At 37.5% G+C, this 12,606-nt stretch overlaps 1 protein-coding gene across 8 annotated transcripts in view; it reads right to left on the bottom strand.

The window, feature by feature from the left end:
- The window catches only part of ULK4 (unc-51 like kinase 4), a 769,027-nt gene that overhangs the window by 401,756 nt on the left and 354,665 nt on the right, over positions 1-12,606 (bottom strand). For all 8 annotated transcript variants that reach the window (XM_063611260.1, XM_063611259.1, XM_063611278.1 and 5 more), the window contains one exon: positions 10,232-10,324. In XM_063611260.1, coding sequence (XP_063467330.1) covers positions 10,232-10,324 — 93 coding nt within the window. The remainder of the gene's footprint in view (positions 1-10,231; positions 10,325-12,606) is intronic.

Raw genomic sequence — 12,606 nt, 5'->3', positions numbered from 1 at the left:
CTCTGTGGAGGAAGAATTGCTTTTCTCTGTATACCCTTTCAAATAATGAAGTTCCAAACATGTTATGTATTAACTCTGAAAAATAAATTTTTAAAATTAAAATGAAATATAAAATCAATGTGGTCATATTGCCCAATCAAACAGAATTTTTATGAGGTAACATTCAAAGGGGAACAAGGGAACTTTTTGGAATGATAGAAACCCTCTTTGATTGTGATAGTGGTTTACATAATTGTGTACCTTTTTCAAAACTCATAGAACTGTATACCTCAAATGAGTGATTTTAATCCATGTAAATTATATCTCAATAAACCTGTTTATTTATTTATTTAAAGCTTACATGACACCCGAAGCCTCCTGAACAATGCTGATAGAAATGTAAATTGGTACAACTCACCTGGAAAACTCCTTTGTGGTACAGTATCTGTTGGATCTGGTTTACCAAAACCCCTCGGACCCAGCATTTTCACCTCTGCATAGGAATATTCATGGCTGCACTATTCATGATAGCAAAAATAAGGAACCCAGACTTTGTTAAAAGTAAAATGGATTGGCAACTGTGGTGTATTTGTGCAATGGAAAGCCAAGAGAAGATGATTTGGTTTGAAAAGTAGCATTGCTTAGACCAAGGAACTATTGGCAGAGGGCATAAGCAGAAAAAGATACACACACATTCCTTGACCATATGAAGTGGTACTCATTCTTACTCATAAGAGAAACGCATGTTAAAATTACTCTGAAATAACTCATTTCACCTGTCACAATGGCAACATTGCAAAGTTTAATGAGTTTTGATGGCAAGACTTGTAGAGAAGTAAGCATCCTCACATATGTCCTTTGGAGGTGTAAAATGGTAAACCCAACGGAAAAAAATTTGGCCATATAAAAAAAATGTTCAGGCCGGGCGCGGTGGCTCACGCTTGTAATCCCAGCACTCTGGGAGGCCGAGGCGGGCAGATCACGAGGTCAGGAGATCGAGACCACGGTGAAACTCCGTCTCTACTAAAAATACAAAAAAATTAGCCGGCCGTAGTGGCGGGCGCCTGTAGTCCCAGCTACTCGGAGAGGCTGAGGCAGGAGAATGGCATGAATCCGGGAGGCGGAGCTTGCAGTGAGCCGAGATTGCGCCACTGCACTCCAGCCTGGGCGACAGAGCAAGACTCCATCTCAAAAAAAAAAAAAAAAAAAAAAAAAAAGTTCAGTGTATTTCTCCTTTGATACATCAATACATTTATAGGAATTATCCTATAAGATATACATTCATATGTACAAAATAACACATTTATGAGAGCATTCATTATTTACAATTATACAAGATTAGAAACAAGCCTATCAATTAGACACTAGAAAAGTTATAATACATCCATGCAATGGAAGATCTTACCACTATAAAACCCAATGTAGAAGCTCCCTATGTATTGATACAGAAGCAAATCTAGAGGACCGTTAAGTGAAAAAAATCAAAGGTCAGAAAAACATACGTAACATGCTAGTTAAGAAAGAAAAAAAAGAGACAAGAAAGAAAAGAGGCCGGGCACGGTGGCTCAAACCTGTAATCCCACCACTTTGGGAAGCCAAGGCGGGCATATCACCTGAGGTCAGGAGTTCGAGACCAGCCTGACCAACATGGAGAAACCCTGTCTCTAGTAAAAAACACAAAAACAAATTAGTGGGGTACGGTGACTCATGCCTGTAATCCCAGCTACTCGGGAGGCTGAGGCAGGAGAATAGCTTGAACCCAGGAAGCGGAGGTTGTGGTGAGCCGAGATCATGCCACTGCACATCAGCCTGGGGCAACAAGAGTGAAACACTGTCTCAAAACAAAAAAAGAAGAGAGAAAAGAAAAAATATTTATTCACATTAGCTTGCATTTGGATACATAATATATAAAAATACTTAACCATAGGGAAAGATAAAAAGATGAGGAAAGAACAGAATAAACAGAGGAAGAAATGGGACTTCTCAGTACCTACCTTTTAAAAAATACTGTTCTTTTTTCTCCCACTAAAAATCAACTACTCATTCCAAAATGTTGCACTTAAAATGCATTCTTAAAAATCCAGTTAGGGAAATAAAACAAATTCAAAAGTCTAATTACTTTTTCCTTCTTCATCCCTTCCTTAAGGTATGTGAAAATGGACTTTGCAAGTTGCACACATGTTGCTAGGACCTCCCTTTGAAGTAAGGGGGACAATAACTGGTCTTTAATGCATTGCTCTTGATCCCCTTGACCTTAACTGACATGAGGCAAGACTTATTTTAATGCTCTGTTTTTGAAGAAAAGACAAACAGAATCCAGAAAGAGACCGCAAATAAGACACAGGTATCCAGAAAGAGCCCACAAATAAGACAAAGGTAGCATTTAATTGGGAGAAGGGTGGTAAATAAGTAATTTCAGTTAACAAAATGATTTAGATATCTTTGTATATCAATATTCAAACTGTATATTGCCCTTTTAAACTGTCAGTGTTCTATATTATGGCTATATCATAATGTTTTACTTATATAAAATTGTATGAAATTTATAAAATTTTATTTTTAAAATTATTTGCCTTAGTAGAATTTTATTTGTGTATATGTGAGTTTTTCTCTAGAACAAATCCTTCGAAGTAGAATTGAAGGTTGAAGGCTATGTACCTTTACACTTTAATTAAATACAGTGAATAAATATTCAAAGAGATTCACCGTTAACAGTAGTTAGGTGAATGCAGATAAAATGAGATCCCATTTTCATTCATTAGTTTGGCAAAGATATTGGCAAGAGTATGAATAAATATGATATGAAAAGATCTCTAAATCATTTTGATAAGTGAAAAAGCAAATTCCATAGATACAGAATAATACTATCTAGGGTTTTTTTTAGTCAATCACCACAAAGTAAATCTATTTATTTCAGTATTTATGTGTGTGTGTGTGTGTGTGTGCATGTACACAGGTATATACACATATGTGTGTGTATACTCGTATACGTACACACATATATATACATACAGATAGATAGATAGATAGACAGACAGACAATAGATAGATAGATAGATAGATAGATAGATAGATAGATAGATAACAGACAGACAGAATTTAAGTAGCCAGAAAAAATTCAGGAGGACATACACCAAAATAATAACAATTACTACCCCTAGGGGAGAAACCAGTGAGGCAGAGGGTATGGGGGATGGAGAAGCCAAGGAGATCTCGATTTTATTGTTAGAATTTAAGGCAAAAACAGTATATTCAAATATTACTTGTTCAATCAAAACAAAAAAATACAAAAACTACTCCACTAAACTCTGCTTGTAAACTTTTTTAAAAACTAGAGTAAATGGACTTCTAAACCTAGTCTCTAATCACTTTTAAGATAAAAAGGTTCTATAGAGGCCAAATAACTGTTTCTACTTCTCTACAGTTTTTCTCCTCAATATGAGGAAATTAAGCTGAATAGAGTTGGCAAGAAGGAAAAGGAGTCTAGAAAACATGACACGTGAATGAGCCAAAGTTACATTTAAAAAAGTAATTGCCACATCAATACCTAATTTTTTGAGAGTTTTTAGCATGAAGGGTTGTTGAATTTTGTCAAAGGCCTTTTCTGCATCTATTGAGATAATCATGTGGTTTTTGTCTTTGGTTCTGTTTATATGCTGGATTACATTTATTGATTTGCATATGTTGAACCAGCCTTGCATCCCAGGGATGAAGCCCACTTGATTATGGTGGATAAGCTTTTTGATGTGCTGCTGGATTCGGTTTGCCAGTATTTTATTGAGGATTTTTGCATCAATGTTCGTCAAGGATATTGGTCTGAAATTCTCTTTTTTGGTTATGTCTCTGCCAGGCTTTGGTATCAGGACGATGCTGGCTTCATAAAATGTGTTAGGGAGGATTCCCTCTTTTTCTATCAATTGGAATAGTTTCAGAAGGAATGGTACCAGTTCCTCCTTGTACCTCTGGTAGAATTCGGCTGTGAATCCATCAGGTCCTGGACTCTTTTTGGTTGGTAAGCTATTGATTATTGCCACAATTTCAGAACCTGTTATTGGTCTATTCAGAGATTCAACTTCTTCCTGATTTAGTCTTGGAGGGTGTATTTGTCAAGGAATTTATCCATTTCTTCTAGATTTTCTAATTTATTTGCATAGAGGTGTTTGTAGTATTCTCTGATGGTAGATTGTATTTCTGTGGGATCGGTGGTGATATCCCCTTTTTCATTTTTTATTGCATCTATTTGATTCTTCTCTCTTTTCTTCTTTATTAGTCTTGCTATTAGTCTATCAATTCTGTTGATATTTTCAAAAAACCAGCTCCTGGATTCATTAATTTTTTGAAGGGTTTTTTGTGTCTCTATTTCCTTCAGTTCTGCTCTGATTTTAGTGATTTCTAGCCTTCTGCTAGCTTTTGAATGTGTTTGCTCTTGCTTTTCTAGTTCTTTTAATTGTGATGTTAGGGTGTCAATTTTGGATCTTTCCTGCTTTCTCTTGTGGGCATTTAGTGCTATAAATTTCCCTCTACACACTGCTTTGAACATGTCCCAGAGATTCTGGTATGTTGTGTCTTTGTTCTCGTTGGTTTCAAAGAACATCTTTATTTCTGCCTTCATTTCATTATGTACCCAATAGTCATTCAGGAGCAGGTTGTTCAGTTTCCATGTAGTTGAGCGGTTTTGAGTGAGTTTCTTAATCCTGAGTTCTAGTTTGATTGCACTGTGGTCTGAAAGACAGTTTGTTATAATTTCTGTTCTTTTACATTTCCTAAGGAGAGCTTTACTTCCAAGTATGTGGTCAATTTTGGAATAGGTGTGGTGTGGTGCTGAAAAAAATGTATATTCTGTTGATTTGGGGTGGAGAGTTCTGTAGATGTCTATTAGGTCAACTTTGTGTAGAGCTGAGTTCAATTCCTGGATATCCTTGTTAACTTTCTGTCTCGATCTGTCTAATGTTGACAGTGGGGTGTTAAAATCTCCCATTATTATTGTGTGGGAGTTTAAGTCCCTTTGTAGGTCACTCAGGACTTGCTTTATGAATCTGGGTGCTCCTGTGTTGGGTGCATATATATTTAGGATAGTTAGCTCTTCTTGTTGAATTGATCCCTTTACCATTATGTAATCGCCTTCTTTGTCTCTTTTGATCTTTGTTGGTTTAAAGTCTATTTTATCAGAGACTAGGATTGCAACCCCTGCCTTTTTTTGTTTTCCAGTTGCTTGATAGATCTTCCTCCATCCCTTTATTTTGAGTCTGTGTGTGTCTCTGCATGTGAGATGGGTTTCCTGAATACAGCACACTGATGGGTCCTGACTCCTTATCCAGTTTGCCAGTCTGTGTCTTTAATTGGAGCATTTAGCCCATTTACATTTAACGTTAATATTGTTATGTGTGAATCTGATCCTGTCATTATGATGTTAGTTGGTTATTTTGCTCGTTAGTTGATGCAGTTTCTCCTATCCTCGATGGTCTTTACAATTTGGCATGTTTTTGCAGGGGCTGGTACCGGTTGTTCCTTTCCATGTTTAGTGCTTCCTTCAGGAGCTCTTTTAGGGCAGGCCTGGTGGTAACAAAATCACTCAGCGTTTGCTTGCCTGTAAAGTATTTTATTTCTCCTTCACTTATGAAGCTTAGTTTGGCTGGATATGAAATTCTGGGTTGAAAATTCTTTTCTTTAAGAATGTTGAATATCGGCCCCCACTCTCTTCTGGCTTGTAAAGTTTCTGCTGAGAGATCAGCTGTTAGTCTGATGGGCTTCCCTTTGTGGGTAACCCGACCTTTCTCTCTGGCTGCCCTTAACATTTTTTCCTTCATTTCAACTTTGGTGAATCTGACAATTATGTGTCTTGGAGTTGCTCTTCTTGAGTTCTCTGTATTTCCTGAATCTGAATGTTGGCCTGCCTTGCTAGACTGGGGAAGTTCTCCTGGATAATATGGTGCAGAGTGTTTTCCAACTTAGTTCCATTCTCCCCGTCATTTTCAGGTACACCAATCAGACGTAGGGTTGGTCTTTTCACATAGTCCCAAATTTCTTGGAGGCTTCGTTCATTTCTTTTTATTCTTTTTTCTCTAAACTTCCCTTCTCGCTTCATTTCATTCATTTCATCTTCCATCAGTGATACCCTTTCTTCCAGTTGATCGCATCTGCTACTGAGGCTTCTGCAATCTTTGCGTAGTTCTCAAAACTTGGCTTTCAGCTCCATCAGCTCCTTTAAGCCCTTCTCTCCATTGGTTATTCTAGTTATCCATTCTTCTAATTTTTTTTCAAAGTTTTTAACTTCTTTGCTCTTGTTTTGAATTTCCTCCCGTAGCTCAGAGTAGTTTGATCGTCTGAAGCCTTCTTCTCTCAACTCGTCAAAGTCATCCTCCATCCAGCTTTGTTCCGTTGCCGGTGAGGAACTGCGTTCCTTTGGAGGAGGAGAGGTGCTCTGCTTTTTAGAGTTTCCAGTTTTTCTGCTCTGTTTTTTCCCCATCTTTGTGGTTTTATCTACTTTTGGTCTTTGATGATGGTGATGTACAGATGGGTTTTTGGTGTGGATGTCCTTTCTCCAATATCATACTCAATGGGCAAAAACTGCAAGCATTCCCTCTGAAAACTGGCACAAGACAGGGATGCCCTCTCTCACTGCTCCTATTCAACATAGTGCTGGAAGTTCTGGCCAGAGCAATCAGGCAGGAGAAGGAAATAAAGGGTATTCAATTAGGAAAAGAGGAAGTCAAATTGTCCCTGTTTGCAGATGACATGATTGTATATCTAGAAAACCCCATTGTCTCAGCCCAAAATCTCCTTAAGCTGATTAGCAACTTCGGCAAAGTCTCAGGATACAAAATCAATGTACAAAAATCACAACCATTCTTGTACACCAATCACAGACAAACAGAGAGTCAAATCATGAGTGAATTCCCATTCACAATTGCTTCAAAGAGAATAAAATACCTAGGAATCCAACTTACAAGGGATGTGAAGGACCTCTTCAAGGAGAACTACAAACCACTGCTCAATGAAATAAAAGAGGATACAAACAAATGGAAGAACATTCTATGCTCATGGGTTGGAAGAATCAATATCGTGAAAATGGCCATACTACCCGAGGTAATTTATACATTCAATGCCATCCCCATCAAACTACCAATGACTTTCTTCACAGAATTGGAAAAAACTACTTTAAAGTTCATATGGAACGAAAAAAGAGCCCACATCGCCAAGTCAGTCCTAAGCCAAAAGAACAAAGCTGGAGGCATCACGCTACCTGACTTCAAACTATACTACAAGGCTACAGTAACCAAAACAGCATGGTACTGGTACCACAACACAGACATAGATCAATGGAACAGAACAGAGCCCTCAGAAATGATGCCACATATCTACAACTATCTGATCTTTGACAAACCTCACAAAAACAAGAAATGGGGAAAGGATTCCCTATTTAATAAATGGTGCTGGGAAAACTGGCTAGCCATATGTAGAAAGCTGAAACTGGATCCCTTCCTTACACCTTATACAAAAATTAATTCAAGATGGATTAAAGACTTAAATGTTAGACCTAAAACCATTAAAATCCTACAAGAAAACCTAGGCAATACCATTCAGGACATAGGCGTGGGCAAGGACTTCATGTCTAAAACACCAAAAGCAATGACAACAAAAGCCAAAATTGACAAATGGGATCTCATTAAACTAAAGAGCTTCTGCACAGCAAAAGAAACTACCATCAGAGTGAACAGGCAACCTACAGAATGGGAGAAAATTTTTGCAACCTACTCATCTGACAAAGGGCTAATATCCAGAATCTACAATGAACTCAAACAAATTTACAAGAAAAAAACAAACAACCCCATCAAAAAGTGGGCAAAGGACATGAACAGACACTTCTCAAAAGAAGACATTTATGCAGCCAAAACACACATGAAGAAATGCTCATCATCACTGGCCATCAGAGAAATGCAAATCAAAACCACAGTGAGATACCATCTCACACCAATTAGCATGGCCATCATTAAAAAATCAGGAAACAACAGGTGCTGGAGAGGATGTGGAGAAATAGGAACACTTTTACACTGTTGGTGGGACTGTAAACTAGTACAACCATTGTAGAAGTCAGTGTGGCCATTCCTCAGGGATCTAGAACTAGAAATACCATTTGACCCAGCCATCCCATTACTGGGTATATACCCAAAGGACTATAAATCATGCTGCTATAAAGACACATGCACACGTATGTTTACTGCGGCACTATTATAATAGCAAAGACTTGGAACCAACCCAAATGTCCAACAACGATAGACTGGATTAAGAAAATGTGGCACATATACACCATGGAATACTACGCAGCCATAAAAAATGATGAGTTCATGTCCTTTGTAGGGACATGGATGAAACTGGAAAACATCATTCTCAGTAAACTATCGCAAGGACAAAAAACCAAACACCGCATGTTCTCACTCATAGGTGGGAATTGAACAATGAGAACTCATGGACACAGGAAGGGGAACATCACACTCCGGGGACTGTTGTGGGGTTGGGGGAGGTGGGAGGGACAGCATTAGGAGATATACCTAATGCTAAATGACGAGTTAATGGGTGCAGGAAATCAACATCGCACATGGATACATATGTAACAAACCTGCACATTGTGCACATGCACCCTAAAACCTAAAGTATAATAATAATAAAAAAAAGTAATTGCAATCTGTTCAATCTAATGAAAGGATAAAATTAGGATACAGTATTAGCACATGATGTCAAAAGTCCAGGAAATAAATAACTATCTGAATTTTTATGCAACTTCTACTACAGATTCACTCTTTAGAATTAAATTTCTTCTTCAGGAATGGAGAACAATCCCTTCTGAGTGATGAATTTGGAAGGCTCATTGCTTAGGCTCTCAAAAAGGCTATAGAAACACTGAAGCAAACACTTTGCTTCCAATTGGCAAAGATAAAAAGGGTATTAATTTAGTGCTCCCTGGATTCTTTTGCAACATGGCTCAGAGAATAGAGGGTAGTATTTGCATGGCATCCTTTGGAAATGGATGAGGGAAGGTAATAGGCTCGAGAACTACTACAGCCCCAGCACTGTATAACCCAAAGACCTAGAGCAACTTGTCACCTGTGACTCAGTCACGGCAAATCTATGTGCCCTGACACACCCACTGGGATGAGTGTTTTGGATATGAGTACTTTTCAAAAACAGCCTTTCTTGTTTGCTAGTAACAACAGTCACAGTGGCTCATAATAATGCAATACTTTCTGTGATTGGACAGCAGACCAGAGGAAATCAAGATGGTTGGGGCTATGAGATTTAGTTATTTGTTAAAGACCAACTGGTAGGTCTGGAGATGCACTGCACCTACAGATGTTATTCAAACCCCAAAAGGTCCTCAGATACCACCTGTACAAGAAAAGTAGTTTTCTTGTTTGAAAGCAAAAAGAACCTCTTCCTTTATCCTTTCTTCCCCTTCTGTGGACCTCTCAGACAAACTATTCTTTACAAAACAAAAACATCCCAGCAACTAGTTCTAAAGAAATTTGGCATCTTCATATTCAGTACCTTCAATAAAGATAAAAGCTCTCTACCACTTAAAAAAAAAAAGTATGTCGGCTGGGTGGGGTGGCTCATGCCTGTAATCCCAGCACTTTGGGAGGCCGAGGTGGGCAGATAACCTGAGGTCAGGAGTTCGAGACCAGCCTGGCCAACACAGTGAAACCCCATCTCTACTAAAAATACAAAAATTAGCTGGGCATGGCGGCGGGTGCCTGTAATCCCAGCTACTAGGGAGGCTGAGGCAGAAGAATCTCTTGAACCCAGGAGGCGGAGCTTGCAGTGAGCCAAGATCACGCCATTGCACTCCAGCCTGGGTGACAGAGTAAGACTCTGTCTCAAAAAAAAGTATGTCAACTAAATAAAATGGTAGCAAATAATAGTCAATAAATACTATTGAGATTTAATAAACTGCTCAGTACAAAATGAGGCACCAATTTTTAAAGTACATATATTGTTTCATCTCTTAAAAGAAGTTATCATTTTGAAGCAGCATGCATTCCACAGTATGCTGACTCTAATAAGAATTAAAAATATGAGAACGAGAGTCAAAACAGCATAAATGACAGATATTACAATCCATGAAACTTAAAAAAATGACGATTTTGACAACTCAAACATTAGTCTTTCGGAATCTCATCTTTAATAACATTTTCAGAACACATAAAATTCATTTTATAGGTGAGACACAAGAAAAAGAAATTTGAACTTCCAGTACCTTGTGAAAGTTGGGTTGTGTTCAGTCATCGCGACTAGCAGTTTCAGAGCATATGCTGGCACTGGGTCAGGTTCTACAAGAATGTGCTCATACCTGAAATGGTAAAGACATTTAAAAAATACTCAGTAGGAAAAATTATGTCCAACCTTGAATTCTATATCCAGCCAAACTATCAATTTAGCTTGACAGAAAGATATTTTACACACTAATAAAGATCTAAGTAATTTACCTCTCATGTGCCCCTTCTCAGAAAGTTACTGGCAAATATGCTCTATTGACATAAGAGAATAAACCAAATACAGAAAGACAAAAGGAAAACCAACTCGGTAGTTGTCCTCACTTAAATGCTACTCTGAACAATAGAAATAATATACAATAAGGTACAAACATCTGAAAAATATACACTCTGAAATAAATGTATGAATTATAGGACCTACGCAGGTTACTTTAACCTCATGAAGTTTGAAACAACTTCACTTTACAATGCTGATAATGCTACTCACTTACTTCCTAAAATATTGCTGTTGGGAAGATTCAGTGAGATAATCCATGTAAAACAACTAGTATTCAGCTGGGCATATATTAAGAGATCAATAAACATTAGGCATTTGCGTTGAAGGTCTCCAAGAACACCCTCACATTCAGAGACTTGCTAGAGAATTCACAGGACTCAGCATGGCTAAGATGTAGCATAGCAACATAGTAAAGCCACCTCTGAATCATATGAGAAAGGATGCATGCGGGGGACTCCAGGATGTCATGTGCTGGTTTCCTCATGTCCTCTGTCTTCCATGAGGGGTCACACACAGCACACTCTTCCCCCAGCAATGAAAATGCAGCACGTGTGTGTGATGTTTCTGCCCAAGGAAGTCTACTGAGTACTCAATGGCCAAAGTTTTTGAGGGAATGGTCATGTAGGCAACCTCTACCTAAAATGTATCAAAATTCCAGATTCCCAGAAGGAAGGCAGCTGTGTTCAGCATAAACCAGACTGTCTGCTCAAACAGTTGAGGCACAGTGAACTACCCTTATCAGCTAAGTGTTAACTGGGTGCACTCTGACAGCCAAGTTCCTAGATGTCTAGCCAATTACAATATTTTGTTTACAAAATTTTTGTAAACAAAAAATTTTATGGATGGCAGTACCAGGCCTGCTATGTTAACTCTTTTCTGCACAGCATTCTTATTATTAATACTTGAAAAACCTAAATTGAATTTATTACCAAAGAGAAAAAAACTCAAAATGTTTTCATCAAAATTTCCACAATAAAATTCTCCCAAGATTGTTTTCCCATGTGATTTGCTAGGCAGAGGCTGGTTTATGTACTATGTCTTACCTATTTGAGGTTTACTCTCCAGTATGCAGCACTGTGTAGATGCTCAATAAACAAGCATCAAATGAATAAATGAACAAACTAACCAATTTTATCATTTAATTCTCTGGAATAGCCAACAACTAAAAAGGGAGAAAAATATCTCTAAAATTCCTAACTGGATATTTAAAAAAATCTATGATATAAAACAGATGCTTTTCATCTAGAGAATAGGGCCCCACGCTTACTCAGAGCTTATTTACTCTCATTTTGAAATCATTGTATAACAAGCCTAATTATATAGCCTGTAAGCCCACAACAATTAAAAAGGAGCTAAGTAAAGAGAAGAGAAGGACTATTACAGGAAGGCAACCAATGAATGATAAGAAGTAGGACTTGAAAGCATAAGAAAAACAAAAAAAAGCAATCCCAAGAACCCCAAGCAAACAATAGTCTGTGGAGCATTTAATACAGAGTAAGAACTTGCTCATACTCAAATAGGACCTGAGAGCCCACTACACACCATAATGTTCAAAACTGGGATAATGAGTCAAGACAATGTTAAGTGGAATACAGTGTTCTGTTTAAGAAGTCAGGAAATATAATATTTTAGAAAATTTGCTTAAATTTTAAAATTATAGTAGTTAAAAGATTTGCCCATGCATAAAACATATAGTATAATCAAGCATAACTTCAAGAGTGAAAAAAATCAACATTAGGAAATGAGTTAATATATTTTATCATATAAATAAAACAAATACCAAGCAAACATCTTTAGGGATAATAAAAATGTCTGATAAAATTTAACATCTACTTAAAATTTTGTTTAAAAAAAGACACAACTTAGCATACTAGAGAGAGATCATTAGCTCCTTTCTCTACAAATTCTTATGAAATAAAGGGTTCTTGCCATCTTAAGTAAAGAGTATGTAAGAATATTCTCAAAGTGTAATGATTTGCTAGAAGGACTCAGAAAACTTGTTACACTCCCAACTATGGTTTATTACAGTGAAAGGATGCAGATTAAAATCAGCAAAGAGAAGAGGCACATAGGGCAGAGACA

The sequence above is a fragment of the Symphalangus syndactylus genome, chromosome 1 (genome assembly GCF_028878055.3).
Source record: "Symphalangus syndactylus isolate Jambi chromosome 1, NHGRI_mSymSyn1-v2.1_pri, whole genome shotgun sequence".
Taxonomy (NCBI): domain Eukaryota; kingdom Metazoa; phylum Chordata; class Mammalia; order Primates; family Hylobatidae; genus Symphalangus; species Symphalangus syndactylus.
This window is presented reverse-complemented; position numbering and strand designations above follow the sequence as displayed.